Here is a 20667-nt window from a genome sequence, read left to right as displayed (position 1 = left end):
GGAATTGTCCGTAGAGTTCCAAGACAAGATTGTGCAGTATTGAAGGTTCCCAAGAAGACAGCGGCCTCCATCATTCTTAAATGGAAAAAGTTTGGAACCATCAAGACTCTTCCGAGAGCTTGCTGCCCGGCCAAAGTCAGCAGTCGGGGAAGAAGGGCCTTGGTCAGGGAGGTGACCAAGAACCCGAAGGTCACTCTGACAGAGCACCAGAGTTCCTCTGTGGAGATTGGGGAACCTTCCAGGAGAACAACCATCTCTGCAGCACTCTACCAATCAGACCTTGTATGGTAGCGGCCAGACGGAAGCCACTCCTCAGTAAAAGGCACATGACAGCCCGCTTGGAGTTTGCCAAAAGGCATCTAAAGGACTCTCAGACCATGAGAAACAAGATTCTCTGGTCTGATGAAACCAAGATTGAACTCTTTGGCCTGAATGCCAAGTGTCAGTTCTGGAGTAACCTGGCACCATCCCTACGGTGTAGCATGGTTGTGGCAGCATCATACTGTGGGGATGTTTTTCAGCGGCAGGGACTGGGAGACAAGTCAAGATGGAGGCAAAGATGAACTGAACAAAGCAGAGCTCCTTGATGAAAACCTGCTCAGGACCTCAGACTGGGGCGAAGGTTCACCTTCCAACAGGACAACGACACTAAGCACACAACCAATGCAGGAGTGGCTTCAGGATAAGTCTCTGAATTCCCTTGAGTGGCCCAGCCAGAGCCTGTACTAGAACCCGATCGAACATCTCAGGAGAGACCGGAAAATAGCTGTGCAGCAACACTCCCCATCCAACCAGACAGAGCTTGAGAGGATCTGCAGATAAGAATGGGAGAAACTCCCCAAATACAGGTGTGCCAAGCTTGTAGCGTCATACCTAAGACTTGAGGCTGTAATTGCAGCCAAAGGTGCTTCAACAAAGTACTGAGTAAAGGGTCTGAATACTTATGTAAATGTGATTTCAGTTTTTTATATGCCAAAATTTATTAAAGCCTGCTTTTGCTTTGTCATTATGGGATATTGTGTGTAAATTGATGAGGGAAAAAAACAATTAAATCAATTTTAGAATAAGACTGTAACCGAACAAAATGTGGGAAAATTCAAGGAGTCTAAATACTTTCCGAAGGCGTTGTATATTTCACTAATGAAATATTACATCATAGCCTGAGTAGTATGTAGTAGATCGAGGCCAATCCAGTAAACTGACAGCGGAACATCATCATAGGTTCAAGGTCATCAGAAGCATCGCTCACCCGAGACAGCCAGAGTAGATGCTCTACTACTCTGAAGGACAATCATTAAAAAGACTATACAAAGCTTCTCTACCCTCGTGTGTTTCCTCTCTTCTTCCGGGCTCTGAAGTGTACACTCAGGTGTGCTCCTTTCCACACTGTTAAGCTGTGATGATGTCGTTATCCACGCAGGAAATGCACACAAGCATCCCTCAGGGTTCACATTGGCTGAAAGCTCAGAGCTCATTCTTAAATAAAGGTTGATAGGCCAATATTAGGAAACAAAACATTTATTTCAGTCCATAAAAAACACACAAAAAAACTAATCTAAACAAATCTTTGACAGAAAAATAGGATATTATGTTAATCAAAATATGGATTAAGAATCCATAAAAAGCTGGAAATATAAAAATATGGATTTGCAATCCATCAAAATATTGAATTAACACTAATAAGTGTAACATCATTTATTCACACGTCTGTTTGAAAAGTAAAATGGTCTTCTTCATGAGGACACTTGGTTGTTCTATTGGTCAGTGCACAACTTCGGGTATCCACAGTGGAGTGTCTGAGGAAGCCAGGCCACAGTGCACTGTGGGAAGGGTTTTAGAGCCTCAGTCTTCCAGCAGTATGTCCACCTCCTCCATGGGAACCCTCAGTCTGAGCTCCTTCTCGGTCATCAGGTCCAGGAACTCCTGCACGTGCTCAGGGAAGAGTTGCACAGCGTCCATGTATAAACCCTTTGGATGGACACACGTGAGTACACACACACGTCAGAAACCATGTCATATATTGTGACCAAAACACACCAAAGAGCTAACTAAGTATCACTGTTTAATAATTTCATCGGTCACTGTGCCCACCTTTGCCCATGGGACGTCCTGTAGAGCCTTGTAGAAGATACCTCTTCCCTTTTCCACCTTCCCCTCTGACACCTACAGCACACAACAAAACACCAGACGTCAGCTACAACACACAAAACACCAGACGTCAGCTACAACACACAACAACACACCAGATGTCAGCTACAACACACAATAAAACACCTGACGTTAGCTACAACACAACAAAACACCAAACACCAGCTTCAGCAATACTTCCAAGTCTCCTTCATCCCTCGGCTGTTGGAACAAACCTGAGGTTCTGATAACTGCAATGATTTAAGGGTGTTTTAAAGAGGTGTCTTAACAGGAAGTTCATGTTTTAAAGAGGCGTCTTTTTTACCAGGAAGTTCATGTACATCCTCCACAGCAACGGACAGTGGACCCCGTGCTCTGTTGCTATGGCATTCTCAAACAGCGAGCGGATACGGTTGCTCAGGCCGTTCTCTGGCAGGCTGGAGACGGTGTCACCATAGCAATCAGACCTGCCAAGAAGAAAACAATAACAACTCATGAAAAAATATCCAGGAAATGAATCTAAATGTGAGCTACTACAGTAGTTCTATTCCTTTTTTGTGTTTGTGTGTCCTGTTATTGACATTATTAGATTAAGTGATACTGATTAGAGCCTTCATCTTCAGTGTTCTCACCTCTGAACAGAGTCCACTAGTTGCTTCCTTTGCTGCTCTGCGCTGATGGCGAACAGGCGTGGCACGACACTGGCACTAGCCTTGGTCACGCTGTGGAAGAAGCGGCGAGCCCTGCCAGCGCTATGGTAGCGGTTCTCCACCTGCACATACAACTGCCACAGAGAAGTGCTGGAGGCAAAGTGGGCCAGGGCCGAGGTCAGCGCCAGTCTGATATGGCTAAGTGGGTACACGTTGGTGCTGGTGTGGTAGCGCAGCAGCGCCACCTGCTGGACAGCCAGGGCCTCACACTCTGAGACAGAGCTCAGTGTCTGTATGTCACACATAACTTCACTGCTAGCTGACTCCTGGGCTGACATACTGGAGTGTTGCTCCAGCCTCTTCCTGGCCAGGTTGTAGACAGCATCAGCAGCATCAACCCCCACAGTCAGGTACTGGAATAGGGCGTAACACCCCACCAGACCTTTGACCTGCCTGGACTTGGATTGCCCCTGCCCCGCGGCCCCCTCCTCCTGCCCAGGCAGGGAGCTCACCACAGCCTGCTCATAGGCCTTCCTGGCCTTCAGCACAGCCACTGGAGCCAACTGTCCCAAGAAGGGGGCATACGAACTACCCTCTGCTAGCTTGGTGAGGATATAGACCGCTGGTGAAGACATGGCGGTCGTAACAGTCGTCCCTGCCCCGCCCGTATCCCTTCGCCAGGCCTCCTCCACCTCCAGCTGGGCGTAGAGCAGGCAGAGGTCACACAGGGCAGGGTCTGCCAGCCCTCCTGCCACGCCCAGTCCCAGGGCTGTGTCGAACACCTTGTGGGCCTCGTCCAAATTCCCTAGCAGCCACTCCAGGTGGGCGTACTCCCTCCACAGGCTGAGGCGGCCCCGGTTCTCTGGCTCCTTCAGCAGGCGCTTGGCCAGGCGCTTGCTCCTCTTCCCCTGGGATTTCACACGCTTCTTGTTCCTGCCGCGCACGCACCTCAGCACCTTAATGTTACATACAGAGTGGAAGACAGGAGAGACATGAGCATTAGTGGGAGAATCTCAATGGAGAATGAGAGGGGGAAGGACACAAAGTTCAGCATTAAAATGGAATGAAAATACGTACATTTCATCCTGACTACAATGAACTTAAAATTCCTTCACGATTACCAAAGTAATTGAACTTGGCTGAGCATATGCTTGCCTGGGTCTAAAGCTTATAGCTGGGGTAACCTGGGTTTACCTTGAGCTTCTCATACTGGATCCAGTGTAGTGAGAGGACAGCTCTCTCCTGAGCAGAGAACAGAGGCAGAACCATCTGGAACATGTTGTCTACAAACTCCTCCCCTGGCTTACACAGCCCCACCCCCCTCCTGGCACCCTGCAGGGAGGTCATGTGACCCACGGGGCTGACCCCAGGAACAGGGAGGGCATAAGAGGTCAGTGGTGAGTCAGGGTGGTGAACATCCCCCAGTAGAGCCTGGTCATCCAGCAGCAGGCTACAGGAGGGGGTGCTGTAACAGGAAGTGTCAGCAGGCAGACCCAGGAAGTGCAGGAAGGACAGAAGAAGACATAGCTGGAGGTCTGGGTGGACCAGCCGGATCATAGACGGCCCAATGTCATCAAACAGCACCTACATAGAACACACACATGCAGGCAAGTGGTAAGACATAAATAGCAACAGTAGGAACCCAGTTTTTAATGGTAGATATATCCCAGTTTTGGCACCACTATTACCAGTAATCACAGCCAATACCTGTCGGTCCGGGTCCTCACAGTCCTCCACCGATTGGCCCTTGGTTTTGTCCGGCCTCCATGGCAGCCAATGGATGGCCTCGCGTGACGTCTCCACATCCAACCAGATCCTCCACTTGGGCCAGGTTTTATCCTTCACCTCCAATTCCTCCTGATCTTCTTCATCTCCATCATCTGTCACACAGAGGTTCCAAAGGTTAACATTACAACACCAAAACGTCCTAACGTGCTACTAGTGTAATTACAGTGTTATAACACAGAAATAAGAGCGATCATGTAAAGTATTAGCACAGGTTTTAGTACATGTCACGCCTTGGTCTTAGTATTTTGTGTTTTCTTTAATTATTTGGTCAGGCCAGGGTGTGACATGGGTTATTGTGGTGTGTTTTTGTCTTAGGGGTTTTGTGGGGTGTCTACGTAGTCTATGGCTGCCTGAGGCAGTTCTCAATCAGAGTCAGGTGATTATCGTTGTCTCTGATTGGGAACCATATTTAGGCAGCCATATTCTGTAAGTGTTTTCGTGGGTGATTGTTCCTGTCTTTGTGTTTGCACCAGATAGGGCTGTTTCGGTTTTCGTTATTTCATTTCGTTATTTTTGTAGTTTCTGTATGTATAGGTTTTCCTTCATTAAAATATATCATGAATCATCATCACGCTGCATTTTGGTCCGATCCTTGTTCTACCTCTTCGTCAGAGGAGGAGATAGAAGAGAGTCGTTACAGAATCACCCACCACACCCGGACCGAGCGGCGTGGTAACAGGCAGCGACAGCAGGAGCAGCGAAAGGAGGAATGGACATGGGAGGACGTTATGGACAGCAGGAGTATGGAGTATACGACTTGGGAGGAAATAGACAGGTGGGCGGTCGACCCAGAGAGAGTGCCGGAGCCCGCCTGGGATTCGCTGGAGCAGTGCGAAGAGGGCTATAGGAGAATGGAGTCGAAGAGAAAGACACGGCGGCGCAGAAAGAAACCCGAAGGTCAGCCCCAAAAATGTATTGGGGGGGGGCTCACAGGGAGTATGGCGATGCCAGGTAGGAGACCTGCGCAAACTCCCTGTGCTTACCAGGGGGCTAGAGAGACCGGGCAGGCACCGTGTTATGCTATGGAGCGCACGGTGTCTCCAGTGCGGGTGCATAGCCCGGTGCGGTACATACCAGCTCTTCGTATTGGCCCGGGCTAGAGTGGGCATCGAGCCAGGTAAAGTTGGGCAGGCTTGGTGCTCAAGAGCTCCAGTGCGCCTGCACGGTCCGGTCTATCCAGAGCCACCTCCACACACCAGTCCTCCGGTGGCAGCTCCCCGCACCAGGCTTCCTGTGCGTGTCCTCGATCCAGTACCACCAGTTCCAGCACCACGCACCAGGCCTTCAGTGCGCCTCGCCTGTTCAGCACAGCCAGAGCCATCCTTCTCTCTAGCGCTGTCGGAGCCTCCCGCCTGTTCAGCGCAGCCAGCGTTTTCCTCCTCTCTTGCGCTGTCGGAGTCTCCCGCCTGTTCAGCGCTTCCAGAGCCTTCCTCCTCTACAGCGCTGCCGGAGCCTCCCGCCTGTTCAGCGCAGCCAGCGTTTTCCTCCTCTCCTGCGCTGTCGGAGTCTCCCGCCTGTTCAGCGCTTCCAGAGCCTTCCTCCTCTACAGCGCTGCCGGAGCCTCCTGCCTGTTCAACGCAGCCAGAGCTGCCAGTCTGCATGGAGAAGCCAGAGCTGTCAGTCTGCATGGAGCAGCCAGAGCTGTCAGGTTGCATGGAGCAGCCAGAACTGCCAGTCTGCATAGAGCAGCCAGAGCGGCCAGTCTGCATGGAGCTGCCAGTCTGCATAGTGCAGCCAGAGCTGTCAGTCTGCATAGAGCAGCCAGAGCTGCCAGTCTGCATGGAGCAGCCAGAGCTGCCAGTCTGCATGGAGCAGCCAGAGAAGCTAGATCCGCCAGTCAGCCAGACTCTTCCAGATCTGCCAGTCAACCAGACTCTTCCAGATCTGCCAGTCAACCAGACTCTTCCAGATCTGCCAGTCAACCAGACTCTTCCAGATCTGCCAGTCAACCAGACTCTTCCAGATCTGCCAGTCAACCAGACTCTTCCAGATCTGCCAGTCAACCAGACTCTTCCAGATCTGCCAGTCAACCAGACTCTTCCAGATCTGCCAGTCAACCAGACTCTTCCAGATCTGCCAGTCAACCAGACTCTTCCAGATCCGCCAGCCAGCCAGGATCTGCCAAAGCCAACTACCTGCCTGAGCTTCCTCTCAGTGCTGGGCTTCCTCTCAGTGCTGGGCTTCCCCTCAGTGCTGGGCTTCCCCTCAGTGCTGAGCTGCCCCTCAGTCCCGAGCTGCCCCTCAGTCCCGAGCTTCCCCTCAGTCCCGAGCTTCCCCTCAGTCCCGAGCTTCCCTTCAGTCCCGAGCTACCCCTCAGTCCCGAGCTGCCTCAGTCCCGAGCTGCCCCTCAGTCCAGTGGGGTTCTGGGTGAGGACTATTAGGCCATGGTCGGCGGCGAGGGTGGATTATCCCAGGACGCGAAGGGGAGGAACTATGACATTTATGGAGTGGGGTCCACGTCCCGAGCCGGAGCCGCCACCATGGACAGACGCCCACCCGGACCCTCCCTATGGTTTTGAGGTGCGTTCAGGAGTCCGCACCTTAGGGGGGGGGTTCTGTCACGCCTTGGTCTTAGTATTTTGTGTTTTCTTTAATTATTTGGTCAGGCCAGGGTGTGACATGGGTTATTGTGGTGTGTTTTTGTCTTAGGGGTTTTGTGGGGTGTCTACGTAGTCTATGGCTGCCTGAGGCGGTTCTCAATCAGAGTCAGGTGATTATCGTTTTCTCTGATTGGGAACCATATTTAGGCAGCCATATTCTGTGAGTGTTTTCGTGGGTGATTGTTCCTGTCTTTGTGTTTGCACCAGATAGGGCTGTTTCGGTTTTCGTTATTTTTGTAGTTTCTGTATGTATAGGGTTTTCCTTCATTTAAATAAATCATGAATCGTCATCACGCTGCATTTTGGTCCGATCCTTGTTCTACCTCTTCGTCAGAGGAGGAGATAGAAGAGAGCCGTTACAGTACAGGCAAGGCTATAAAGTTGTTAACCTTGTTCACTGGGTTGGAGCCAGCCCCCTCTCTCCTGCTGGGTCATCCAGGCTCTCCATCCACTGGCCCCTCTCTCCCCGACACGGGGCTCCCCACTGTCCCAGAATGGCTCAAAGAACTCCACCTGGAGGACCACAAAGGGGCAAAGGCCAAAGGGAGGGTTTAATACAACACAGATATTTATATCAATCCCTCAATACTACAGTAATAAATACTGTACAATCACACAGAGGGTGGAGGAGAGGGAATGTTGGGTATTTCAACAATGTAATCATTTGTAAACATATCATGATTCATGGGTTGATGGGCAGTCGTCTCCATCTGCGCTGAGGTCAGCAGTTCTCCTGACAAGAAGAACAACAGACTGAACTGCAGGACAAGCCTGCAGGACAATAACTAGATGGAATTAATTAGTCCCTCCATGGTAGTGCATGCCTCTCTCTGCCGTCAACACAGTGCTGCAGTGATCAGCAGACCAGACCTCCATGGAGAACAGCAGAAACACATTAGAGTGTGGAATAAAATGTGGTCCTGTTTAATACTGCATTCGTTTCTGGAGGACACATTGCTTGGATCATTTTCTAATAATCAGATGATTACAGAGTACAGCCACATGGAGTCACTCGCTCTTGTCGTCATTAAGATGAATTTATTTAGCCTGAAAAGGAGATCTTCTAATTACTTGGTGACGAATCCAGAAGCTGAAGGATTTTATATATCCATATAGTAATGTTAGATTTAGTGGCAGCGTTGGGATCCAACCCATTTACATTCTTATTAAATATCACCGTCTCTGAGACCAAAGACAGATAGGCTCTGAACATGGGGCTTTGGGCATGAGTACTTCCAAATTCCGTAGAGAAATCCTATATGGTGTGATATCTTAACAATACAAAGCTCAATTGACCTAGACTATTTTCCAATAGCCACACTACCCATACCACTTGAAATGCATAGCCAATACATATTGCTTCATTATAGTGCTACGCTAGTATAGGCCTTGGAACAGAGACGTAGTGTTAAGGGACGGTCTCTCATCAACAAATACAACCCTGATCAATTAAAACAGTTCATAAAAGCTAATGCTGTGTTTACCATGTGGACACACACATAGCAACATGCCCTTGCTTCATTTGAGGATTATACATTCAGAATTATGTCTCCGTTATGTAATGTTGCTGGTGCTGGGAGGACCGTGAGCTGTGAGCCACTGCAGCAGTTCTGACAGAAGAGCAAACAGGCCATTATGTGTTCTCTCAAATTAGAATGCCCCACTGCTGGAAAAAGGTCTCTATTAAAACCTGGTCATGCATTTTAAAACAACCCCCTTAGCAAAGTTGCCATGTAGTGTGTAAAGTGACAAGGCCCAGACCAGTCTGAAGGGCACTCTGTGGAGAGGGCCCCAGCACTGCTTTAATGCCAGTGACAAAAAACAAACAGCATTGGTGCACTGGCTTTGGATAAACAGCAAATACAGTAACACCAATTCATCATCAGTCTATTCTGGAGGGAGATACCAGCTGTATATGAGTACATGTGTTGGAACATGTGTGTTCTTTGCAGAGGAACTTGGGGAATGACTGTGTGTGTGTGTGTACCTGTTGTCTGGTGGGTAGGTCCTTGACAGTGTCTGGCTTGAAGAAGGTGAAGTCCAGTAGGCCCTGGAACAGACACACAGCTTTCTCTGAGTGACCAGCCTGCCTGAGGAAATGACACTGCTGGAGGAAGATGGCTGCAGAGAGAGAGGAGAGAGCATACAATACCACATCATTAATTATAATTCCTCACACAGATCACCCAGTTCAGTTACACCTATTAGAACCAGCACATGTGCATTAGTTTAGTATGAGCTCTTAAAGATGAATTCATTGAATTCAAATATTTTTGTTGTTGTAAGTAATAACAGATAGATAATCTTCCCTGAATGAAAAATTCAGCAGGCAAATTAAATCTGCACATCCCTGAGGTCACATGATAGGTCAGCTTCTCAAAATCTTTTTATTGCCCCTCACAGTAGTCTTCATTATTCTGAATAATTATCAAGTTATAATTAATGCAGCCATCTCCTGCAGATATTCCCTTTAAGTTGGGGTTACATTGCCCTGACTTGTAACCTGGTCCCAGATCTGTTTGTGCTGTCAATGGCCATAGGAGTTGGCAAGACAGCACAAACAGATCTGGGACCAGGCTACCTGCCTTGTACTGCCAGTACAGAGACCACCTGTATTTTCGTAAAGGAACCAAACAGTCAAAAAGAGTCTCCCTCAGAGGTCAGGTGGAGATATATGCCAAACACTGCAATGTAAGCAGAGGCTATGGTCGAATTTTAGTACATACGGCGTACATCTCCCACACTGTTTGATCCGTCCACAGTGTAGCTTCAGATATGCTAGAATATGTACTATTCAACCACAAGAGGGAGTCTGGGACCATCATCTTATAACAGTAAAACAATTGAAGAGCTTCTGTATCTATTAGGTCGAGTTGAGAATACCAAAGATGTCATGAGTGATGACATACATTGGTTGAACCTGAAACAGCTAGCCTATTTTTATGGTTGAACCTGAAACAGCTAGCCTGTCTTCCATGAGTTGCAGTAGCTGATCTATAAACCTAAATAGTTCCACTATGTTCAATACAATTCCAGGTGATTTCAATAAGCGAAGCATCACTGGATAACATCAAATCCATAACATGCTTTCTACCCTTACATAACAGTTAGCTGTAGTCAACAGATAGGACTGTTTGAGTGGGCTAAATCAAGGTTTCCCAAACTCGGTCCTGGGACCAAGTTTGGGAAACCCTGGGCTAAAGAATGTGAGGCACTCGCTTCTGTTTCTGATTGTTTAAACCTTATCATTACCTTGTCATTATTTTTCATTAAATTAAGGCTGTACATGAAATGCTCCTGGAGTGCATCCCATCCTTATCATTGTTCAGCAGGCTAAAGCCCTGACAAGACAGTTCCATGTCCAGCCCAGACTGACCACTGGACAGCTAGTCTAACTAGATGATAGTTTCATTAGGCTAATTGAGGGGCAGATGCCAGAGGGCCAGGAGGCTAGTCCAGGACTGTAGTACTCATATCATGGCTCAGCAGCATGGACACTGGAGTGGACATCCATGATCCTCTCTCCCTTTCTCACCCTCCTTCTCCCCTAGTGCATCTGTTCCTCATCTCCTGTCAGTGGTCAGAAACATTACGCAGCACAAACCTGTTTAGGGGTCTGTTCAGGAGAATGTTATAGAACATTGCAGATAGATGTGTACTGTATAAAACAGATATAATTGTCAGTCATTGGGAAAAAGGAATCTTGTCAGTTCTATTTATGACATTTCTAGCTGCACAATTCCACATTTGTCTACTGAACGAGGCCCTGTGCCACATCCACAGACATCCGGCAATGACATCATGATACACATTAATTAAATGTAGTCTGTCATGACAGATTATAACCACATCAAATCCATACCAAAGACTTCTGAAAGGAGTTTAAAGGAGATACAGTGCCGTGAAAAAGTATGGTCCCCTTTCTGATTTTCTATATTTTTTATACTGAATACTATCTTCAAACAAAACCTAATATTAGAAAAAGGGAACCGAGTTTACAAATAACACCCCCAAAAAAGTACTTATTTTATTTATTTAATTAACAATATTATGCAACACCCAATTCCCCTGTGTGAAAAGGTAATTGCCACCTTACACTCAATAACGGGTTGTGCCACCTTTAGCTGCAATGACTGCAACCAAATGCTTCCTGTAGTTGTTCATCAGTCTCTCTCATTGCTGTGGAGGAATTTTGGCCCATTCTTGCATGCAGAACTGCAGTAACTCAGTGACATCTGTGAGTTTTCAAGCATGAACTATTCGTTTCAAATCCTGCCACAACATCTCAATTGGGATTAGGTCGGGACTTTGACTAGGCCATTCCAAAACTTCAAATTTGTTGCTTTTTAACCATTTTCATGTAGACTTAAGTTTGTGTTTTTAGATCATTGTCTTGCTGCATCACCCAGCTGCACTTCAGCTCACAGACGGATTGCCTGACATTCTCCTGTAGAATTCTCTGATACAGAGCAGAATTCATGGTTCCTTCTATTAGGCAAGTCGTCCAGATCCTGAGGCAGCAAAGCATCCCCAAACCATCACACTACCACCACCATGCTTGTCCGTTGGTATGAGGTTCATACTGTGGAATGCAGTGTTTGGTTTTCGTCAGACTCAATGGGACCCATCTCATCCAAAATGTTGAATTAAGTTTGCCAAAAAACACCTGGAAGCACCTGAATAATCATCAAGACTCTTGGAAGAATATTTTATGGACAGATGATTCAATAGTGTAACTTTTTGGGTGTAAAGGGGCAATTACTGTTTCACACAGGGAATTGGGTGTTGCATAACTTTGTTATGTGATACATAAAATAAGTAGCACTTTTTTTGTTATTTGCAAACTCAGGTTCCCTTTATCTAATATTAGGTTTTGGTTAAAGATCTGATATTTCAGTTTGAAAAATATGCAAAAATAGGGAAAATCAGAAATGGGGCAAATACTTTTTCACAACACTGTACATAAACACGCACACACTCCAGCAGAGAGAACAGCAGCTTTCACTTCCAATAGAATGACAACTAATCCACTCTTCAACTCTCATGGTCACAGACACAGTCCAAACATACACAATGAACCACATACAGTTCAATACAGCAGCAGGACAGGACACAATGACAAGGGGAAACCTGCTCGCCTCTACAAATATTTACATTGGCTAATGCTTCTCAAGTTTCAGCCCCTCTGCAGTACAGCCATGTGCCAGTGAATAAAAGACGAGAAAGCAAAAACCAATGACTTTCCATCACAACCAAACAGAACAAGTTTGTGAGTTAGAGGATTACTGAAATGTGTACTGTCTATAATGTAGAAGCTATCTCGTTCTTAATACGTTATTAATACAAACATTATTATATATAAAGTATATAGTATGGGGCTTGGACCATTACCCAGCATGTGTTCATCAGTGCCCGGCAGCATCTGGTGAGAAACCATGCTCCCATCCTGCACCGCCGCCAGCGTGCTCAGACACTTCCCGTATACCGTGTTGACCTTTGACACGGAGAAGGTACTGAAGTGGCTCTGCATGAACAGCAGGTACTTCCTCCACAGGGGGGCGCTGTTGGGGTGCAGGAACACCAGCTTTTTCCACTCCTTCAGCAGGGCTGCCGGCTCCCACAGCTCCCTACAGAGCCGCAGTCGCTCCAGCTTCAGTTCCACGCAGCTCGGGTTATTCTCCACTGCTCGATCCAAAATGGCTACCTTCTTCTCCAGCGTGGCCCGCACTGACCTCTTCCGCCGCTCGCTCTCGTTCTCAGAGATGTCAGCAAACACCCCAGGCGCCCCAGCTACCTCGTCCTGTAATACAGTTCTGGAAGTTATTATGTGATTTGTTGTATCAAGATACAGGCCAGGGACTAGAATTTTTCCTGACATGTTGAAATGTCCCGGAAATACTCTTGGCCCTAGTAAAATTTCATGTGATTTGAATGGACTGATTGGTGTGATGTGTAATTATGGGGTTTTAACATCGAGTAGTGTACCTGGAAGAGGACAAACTGAAGCCAGGTGTGTGTGTCTGTGGGGGTTTCCCTCAGCCTCCTATTGAAGTCCTCCACCCGTTCAGCCAGCATGACGGCAGCATTGTCCCTGGGAGTAGAAGGTTGTTCCTCTGCCTTGCCATGCTCCGCCTTCCCCTTCCCCTGGAGCCACAGGGACGTGGAGGAGTCATACACCCCCAGGGGGTTGACCCAGGAGCCCTGGCCTTTGGCAGAGCCACCCCCCTCTGCCTCACCTTCCAGACAGGAGGGCACAGGGATGAAGGGTAAGGTGGTGGTTGTGGTGTCCTCTGGTGGAGGTCTGGGCAGCGTGGGTTTGCCATCAGACATCAGCAGCTGGCGGACGGTGGGGGAGAAGTAGCGGTTGGGTCTCTGTCTCCTGTCCACTCTCTTCTTCTCTGGGCCAGACTCAGCCCAGCTCACGGCCTGAGACCGCAGGTTCAAACCCAGAGAGGAAGAGCCTTTCCTTTTGTACCTTTAAAGACATTACAATCATTACAGTCATATGTAGAATCCCTGTAAAGAGAAATAGCAATGTATTGAGAGTGTTTTGAACTGGGGTGCGACTCAGTAAGGAAGGGCAGGGTGAGAAAGAGAGAAAAAAGTAGAAATAAACAGAATTGTCTGCGTCACCTGACCTCCTCCAAAAAGGAAGTCCCTCTGCAGCAATACACCAAGTACCTGTCAAATCATGGCTATATTGATCACATTTCACTTAACTTGCTGTGGTGTGTGTGTATTGACTACACATTAAACCCGACATCATCTGAAACTTAATTTGTTGCCCTTGTGCAGTTAATAAAAAGATCAGTGGGTCCTACTACACCGCTTCTGTGGACATGCATACGTATATAGACACACACTTAGAAATATGCTAATGAAGACAACCATACTCAGAAGCAAACTGAGTTAAAAGAAGACACTACATGACCAAAGGTATGTGGACACCTCCTCGTTGAACATCTCATTCCAAACTCATGGGCGTTAATATGGAGTTGGTCCCCATATGCTGCTATAACAGCCTCCACTCTTCTGGGAAGGCTTTCCACTAGATGTTGGAACATTGCTGCAGGGTCTTGCTTCCATTCAGCCATAAGAGCAATAGGGAGGTCGGCACTGATGTTGGGCGACTAGGCCTGGCTTGTAGTCGGCGTTCCAATTCATTCCAAAGGTGTTAGATGGGCTTGAGGTCAGGGCTCTGTGCAGGCCAGTCAAGTTCTTCCACACCGATCTCGACAAACCATCTCTGTACGGACCTCGCTTTGTGCACAGGGCATTGTTATGCTGAAACAGGAAAGGGCATTTCCCCAACTATTGCCACAAAATTGGAAGCACAGAATTGTCAAGAATGTCATGTATGCTGAAGAGTCAAGATTTCCCTTCACTGGAACTAAGGGGCCTAGGCTGAACCATGAAAAACAGCCCCAAACCATTATTCACTATGCAGTCGGCAGGTTGCGTTCTCCTGGCATCCTCCAAACCCAGATTCGTCAGTCGGACTGGCACGTGGTGAAACGTGATTCATCAGTCCAGAGAGCGCGCTTCCTCTGCTCCAGAGTCCAATGGCTGCGAGCTTTACACCACTCCACCCGACGCTTGGGCTGCTCGCCCATGGAAACCCATTTCATCAAGCTTCCGACAAACAGTTATTGTGCTGACGTTGCTTCCAGAGGCAGTTTCGAACTCGGTAGTGAGTGTTGCAACTGAGGACAGACAATTTTTAAACGCTACGCGCTTAAGCACTCGCCTGTGCCGTTCTGTGAGCTTGTGTGGCCTACTACTTTGCGGCTGAGCTGTGTTTGCTACTAGACTTTTCCATTTCACAATAATAGCACTTACAGGTGACCGGGACAGCTCTAGCAGAGCAGAAATTTGACTGACTTGTTGGAAAAGGTGGCATCCTATGACAGTGCCACGTTGAAAGTCACTGAGCTCTTCAGTGAGGCCATTCTACTGCCAATGTTTGTTTATGGAGATTGCATGGCTGTGTGCTGGACTTATACACCTGGTGTGGCTGAAATAGCCAAATCCTCTAATATGAAGGGGTGTCCATATAGTGTACAGTGCATTCGGAAAGTATTCAGACCTTATTCAGGCATTATTCTAAAAATGACAGTGCATGTCAGAGCAAAAACCAAGCCATGAGGTCGAATGAATTGTCCGTAGAGCTCCCAAGACAGGATTGTGTTGAGGCAAAGATCTGAGGAACGGTACCAAAAAAAATGTCTGCAGCATTGAAGTTTCCCAAGAACACAGTGGCCTCCATCATTCTTAAATGGAAGAACTTTGGAACCACCAAGACTCTCCCGAGAGCTGGCCACCTGGCCAAACTGAGCAATCGGGGAAGAAGGGCCTTGAACCCGATGATCACTCTGATGGAGCTCCAGAGTTCTTCTCTGGAGATGGGAGAAACTTCCAGAAAGACAACCATCTCTGCAGCACTCCACCAATCAGGCCTTTATGGTACAGTGGCCAGACAGAAGACACACTCCTCAGTAAAAGGCCCGTCACAGGCTGCTTGGAGTTTAGCAAAAGGCACCTTAAGGACTCTCAGACCATGAGAAACCAGATTCTCTGGTCTGATGAAACTAAGATTCAACTCTTTGGCCTGAATGCCAAGTGTCACATCTAGAGGAAACTTGGCACCATCCCTATGGTGAAGCATGGTGGTGGCAGCATCATCATGCTGTGGGGATGTTTTTCAGCGGCAGGGACTGGGAGACTTGTCAGGATCGAGGGAAAGTTGAACGGAGCAAAGTACAGAGAGATCCTTGATGAAAACCTGCTCCAGAGTGATCAGGACCTCAGACTGGGGTGAAGATTCACCTTCCAACAAGACAACGACCCTAAGCACACAAACAAGACAATGCAGGAGTGGCTTCGTGACAAGTCTTTAAATGTCCTTGAGTGGTCCCAGCCAGAGCAAACTGAAAATAGCTGTGCAGCGATGCTCCCCATCCAACCTGACAAAGCTTGAGAAGATCTGCAGAGAAGAATGGGAGAAACTCCACATATACAGGTGTGCCAAGCTTGTAGTATCATACCCAAGAAGACTCAAGGCTGTAATCGCTGCCAAAGGTGCTTCAAACAAAGGGTCTGAATACTTATGGAAATGTGATATTTCCAGGGGGGGTTTTATAATACATTTGCACAAAATAATTTGTGGGGATTTGTGTGGAAAAACAATTTAATCAATTTTAGAATAAGGCTGTAATGTAACAAAATGTGGAAAAGGGGTCTGAATGCTTTCCCGAATGCACTGTACGTATGGCAACAATATATACCCCACAGTGAGCGTACATCCTAGGCATGTAATTATTAAATTCACTAAGTATGTAGGGCATAGAGTGCGCTCTGACAGGAAGGAAGGAATTTATAGCAGTTAAAAGCTTTGATTTCAGCACCCTGACTGTGACTGCAGGCTGAGGGCAGTCAGAGGGCTGAAGTAGTAAAACCATCTGTGAGAGATGGATTACTGCAGCGCTACAGACACAAAACTCTGTGCAGCTTTTATTATCACCCCCCCAACTCCACCCTCTGGCCACCCAAGCTCACGTGTGATGATGTGTACTGTAATGGAGCTGACTGACTCCCTCTCTGATTGACCTTGCGTTGGGAGCAGAACCAGGCAGGGGGGTAAACTAAACACTGCTGGCCAACAGATACCCTTGCAACACTATCGTGCCAACCTGAACCGTACGGTTATTTTCGCATTGTCCTTTCCAGTGCGAGTCCAGCGACAGTGATGGATGCGCAGCCAGGCCAGTGAGGTATAGCTCAGCTCTGTCCAGCTCAGTGGTGTGGACAGGGTAAGAGTGGGTTGATGATGGCTGACGGACAGCTACACCTGAGCTGAGCTGGCAGTAATGGTGGTGGTGCAGAGGTGAGGGGTGTTAGAGTGGGGAGGCAGAGGGTGGAAGGTGGTGCAGCGGAGGGGGAAGGAAGGTTACCTACCTAGCGATATCTCCTCTGTAAAGTGATTTGTACTCCCAGTTGGCACGGTCTGCTCTCCTGTCCACGCAGAAGGGCTGATCGGTGGGGGTCTGTAGGTCATCCAACCACACAAAAGACCCCTCCACCTGAAACTTCTCACTACAGACAGAAATAGTCCGGATCAATGAAGAGTATAGGCCACACCTCTAAAGAGGGGTGGGTGACGTAGCGAGTCAGCGTTTTCATGATTGGCACAAAAGACAATATAGGGTTAGTGGTGCTACATCACAAACATGATGCCATAATGGAAATTGATAAGAAAGCTTTTCATAAAACAGACATAACCGTTAAACATTGACAGTACAGTAACAGATTAGTCGTTAAATATTGCCAGTACAGTACAGATAAAAAAGAATGGCAACATTAGGATAATTTGACTGTAGCTTGAAGGATAAGTTACACAAGTCTCCTGTGGAGGAGCCAGTCCTTGAATTGAGAGAAAGAGAGACAGGTGTGTGTGTGTGGACGTGTTTAACTATTCTTGTGGGGACCAGAAGTCTCCACAAGAATAGTAAGCCGAACAAAAATTTGACCAACTGGGGACATTTTGTTAGTCCCCACGAGGTCAAATACTATTTCTAGGGGGTTTAGGGTTAAGGTTAGAATTAGTGTTAGGATTATGTTAAGGGTTCGTTTTAGGGTTAAAGTTAGGGTTAGGGTAAGAGTACGGGTGGGGGGTAATTTCATTGGCAGCTCAGAGACCACCAGGCTTGTTAAATTCAGAGTCTGAGTCAAGAAGAGCTACTCCAACTGGCAGTCAGCCAAGACCCCCAGAGTATACCTCCCCTAACGCACTGAGCCACGGACAATGAATCTCCCTCCTACCTGGAAACACTTCAATCCTGAAACAGAACAACTACTACAGTAATACCAGCCATGGGCAAGTATTCAAAAAGCATCTTACGGTAGGAGTGCTGGTCTAGGATCAACTCCCCCCCCCCCTCCCCCTGTCTAAATACTCATTCATTATGACATAAATTGCAAAACTGATCATATATATTCCTATTAGAGCATGTATCCTGGGTCTCACTGGGAACAAAATGAGTGAGGTCATACCTGGGAGGAGTGCTCTCAGCCTTTTTTAGGAGGTCACTGGGGTAGATAGTATCCGAATCTGAGCCACTGCTTGCTGGAGAGGGTTCTCCACTCTTCTTCTTGTGCTTCTTCTTTTTCTTCTTCTTCTTCTTCTTCTCCTTCTTTTTCTTCTTGTTGGATTGGACATCATTCTTATCCTCCCTCTCTGGTATAACGTGTCTGCTGAGAAATGTTAGTAGTATATATTTAAGTACAAATATCACAAGCTGTTGATTTTGGGGTGAAACTACCACCACGTCAATGCTGAGATCATATCCTCCCACAAAAGTATAAGATATTTGGAGGTAAACTTCTTATAATTGTGTAATAAAAACAAGATTGTGTAGTAAAATTCAAAGCTACTCAATAAAACCTCCATTGCTTCTCAAACGGGCAGAATGCCTTATCCTGTCTCCTGTACAATGGAGCATGTAATACTATTGAGTCACAGTGAAAGGGAAATAATTGAATAACGATTAAACACTTATGATAATAACACCTTGTTTCTGCCGATTGTGTTTCGTTGGCTTTCTCAGTGGCTCGTTGGTGAAGAGAGAGAGCGTCATCAGTGCGGAAACTTTGATTGCTCAGCCATTCTAGTTCTGAGGAGAGAGAAGAGGAATGTCAAATCAATCGCAATCAGTTCTCTAGGGCTTTTAAGCACAAGAATTCATCAGGTTTGGCAACAGCTTTTTTCAGAAGGAAGCCCACTGATACAGTAAATGCACTAAAGATAGTTATATGTCAAAGGGTTGTCATATCGCATTGTGCCAATGGGTTTAGAGTTAAATTTTATAAGGACATGATATAGTACACCTTTTTGGTTAGATTAAGGTTATGGTGAGGGCCCGATGGGCCAATGCACTGCTGACCTACAGTAAGTGAGTGTAGGTAAATTGTTTATCATGCTTATTCACCTGGCCACACCACTGAGTAACTAACGTTAATGTTTATCAAATTATAGCTATGGATGCATATTTTGGGGGATGTTATGTTACGAGCAGAGACACTTAGCTAGCTGTTGAATAATTGTGTTGTGACCAATGAAGCTAACAAGCAAGTAAAACTAGGACACTGACACTTTCAAGCAGGAACGTTGCACTTACGTTTAATTTCACTAGATCTCTCTTTGAAAAGCCGTCACAGAACGGTGGCTAACACATCCACTAAACATAAATAAAAATTTGTGGGTCTTACCTTTAGGTGCAATCTCAGCTTTTGTATTTGATAATCCTGCAAAAGCTGGAAATAGGGCCATGTTGATAGCCTCTGCGTGTAAACAGTCGCATGAATGTGACGTCATCTCGAACGCGCCTGTGGTTTGTTGGAGAGGTATTTTAGGAATCGCATAATTTTAGGCTGCTAAAATCCTGTTCTCTTGAATGCAAATTGTATGATTGAGCATGAGCACACAAACACACTTCCATAGACTGATTAAACCGTGATTATGCCTGGGACATATTGTTGCAGACTGCGAGATTATTGCCTAAAAGTAAATCTTGGTTTGAATGTAGTAGTTTAATTCACAAAATAGACTCAATCAGCACAGGATTTCTAATATTTTAATTGTATATTCCCTGATTGATACACCTGTCATTTTCAATTCCGCGACTAAAAGTAAATAGTTCCGTGTATGCTTGCGGTGACCAATCGCCGATCCCCACCATTCCTCCCAAAAAACTCCAATCGAGCCCCTGCCAGATCAGGATGTATGATTTTGAGGAACTAGACAGACTGAAAGAAACGTCTTGTCGACAGCAATAACTATAGTATTACAAAATGCTCTGTGATACAAAGTAGACTGTCCGGCCATACCGTTTTCCTAAACTACTCAGGTAATATTAGGCGCCATTGTTTGACGCATTGCAGATCCAACGTAGCCAATCGTGGGCTCCCGTACATTGGGCAGAATATTGCAGGTCCACTGTATCCAATGAGAAGCGCCGTCTCAAAAATAACTGCAATTTCTCCAGCGTCAACAGACACTGGCCACTGTTTTTGAGTATTCTTCCGCAGAGATAAAACAGAATAAAGTAGAGCGCCATGTTCCAGCTCGAGCGCATCAGAAACCTGTATATTCATAGGCACGGGATGCAGTGAGGAGTCACTGGACAGACCGGAATCTGTCGAATTATACTACAGCTGCACTGTTGGCCACATGACCAAAGCCAATGTCACAATTTATTTTGTGCCTATGTATGTCAATCATTTACAGATTTTTGTATTTACTGTTTTGGTTGTAAATATGACACCTTATTAGGTTTTAGTTTTTTTATAATCACAAAACAGCATGCAGGATTTGGATAATCAACCTAGCAATTATTTTCATACCCTGATCAATTTACAAATGCATGAACTGAATATATGCTGTTCACTTTATTTGAGAGTAATAAAATATAGGCTATAGATATTGAGTAGTGATCCCCTGAAGGCAT

The 20667-nt window shown here is 46.7% G+C and overlaps 1 protein-coding gene across 3 annotated transcripts; it reads right to left on the bottom strand.

The window, feature by feature from the left end:
- Positions 1-1502: 1502 nt before the first annotated feature.
- nrde2 (NRDE-2, necessary for RNA interference, domain containing) lies at positions 1503-20167 on the bottom strand. Of its 3 annotated transcripts, XM_020501407.2 has the most exons (15): positions 20048-20167; positions 19430-19546; positions 18732-18834; positions 18215-18415; positions 17120-17257; positions 13151-13640; positions 12557-12965; positions 9153-9286; positions 7555-7678; positions 4485-4657; positions 3972-4361; positions 2760-3733; positions 2453-2594; positions 2092-2163; positions 1503-1968 (listed from the first exon to the last, which is right to left on the bottom strand). In XM_020501407.2, exons 2-15 carry the CDS (start codon positions 19533-19535, stop codon positions 1843-1845), a joined length of 3582 nt encoding a protein of 1193 aa, XP_020356996.1. In that variant the 5' UTR covers positions 19536-19546; positions 20048-20167; the 3' UTR covers positions 1503-1842. The 3 variants fall into 3 exon arrangements, with proteins under 3 accessions (XP_020356996.1, XP_031643861.1, XP_031643860.1); XM_031788001.1 differs by having other exon boundaries at positions 18215-18412; positions 19430-20096; XM_031788000.1 differs by having other exon boundaries at positions 19430-20093.
- Between the last annotated feature and the right edge of the window lie 500 nt (positions 20168-20667).

This window comes from Oncorhynchus kisutch, linkage group LG14 (assembly GCF_002021735.2).
Source record: "Oncorhynchus kisutch isolate 150728-3 linkage group LG14, Okis_V2, whole genome shotgun sequence".
Taxonomy (NCBI): Eukaryota; Metazoa; Chordata; class Actinopteri; order Salmoniformes; family Salmonidae; genus Oncorhynchus; species Oncorhynchus kisutch.
The sequence above is the reverse complement of the archived record's forward strand: the minus strand, read 5'-3'. Positions and strand labels throughout refer to the sequence as shown.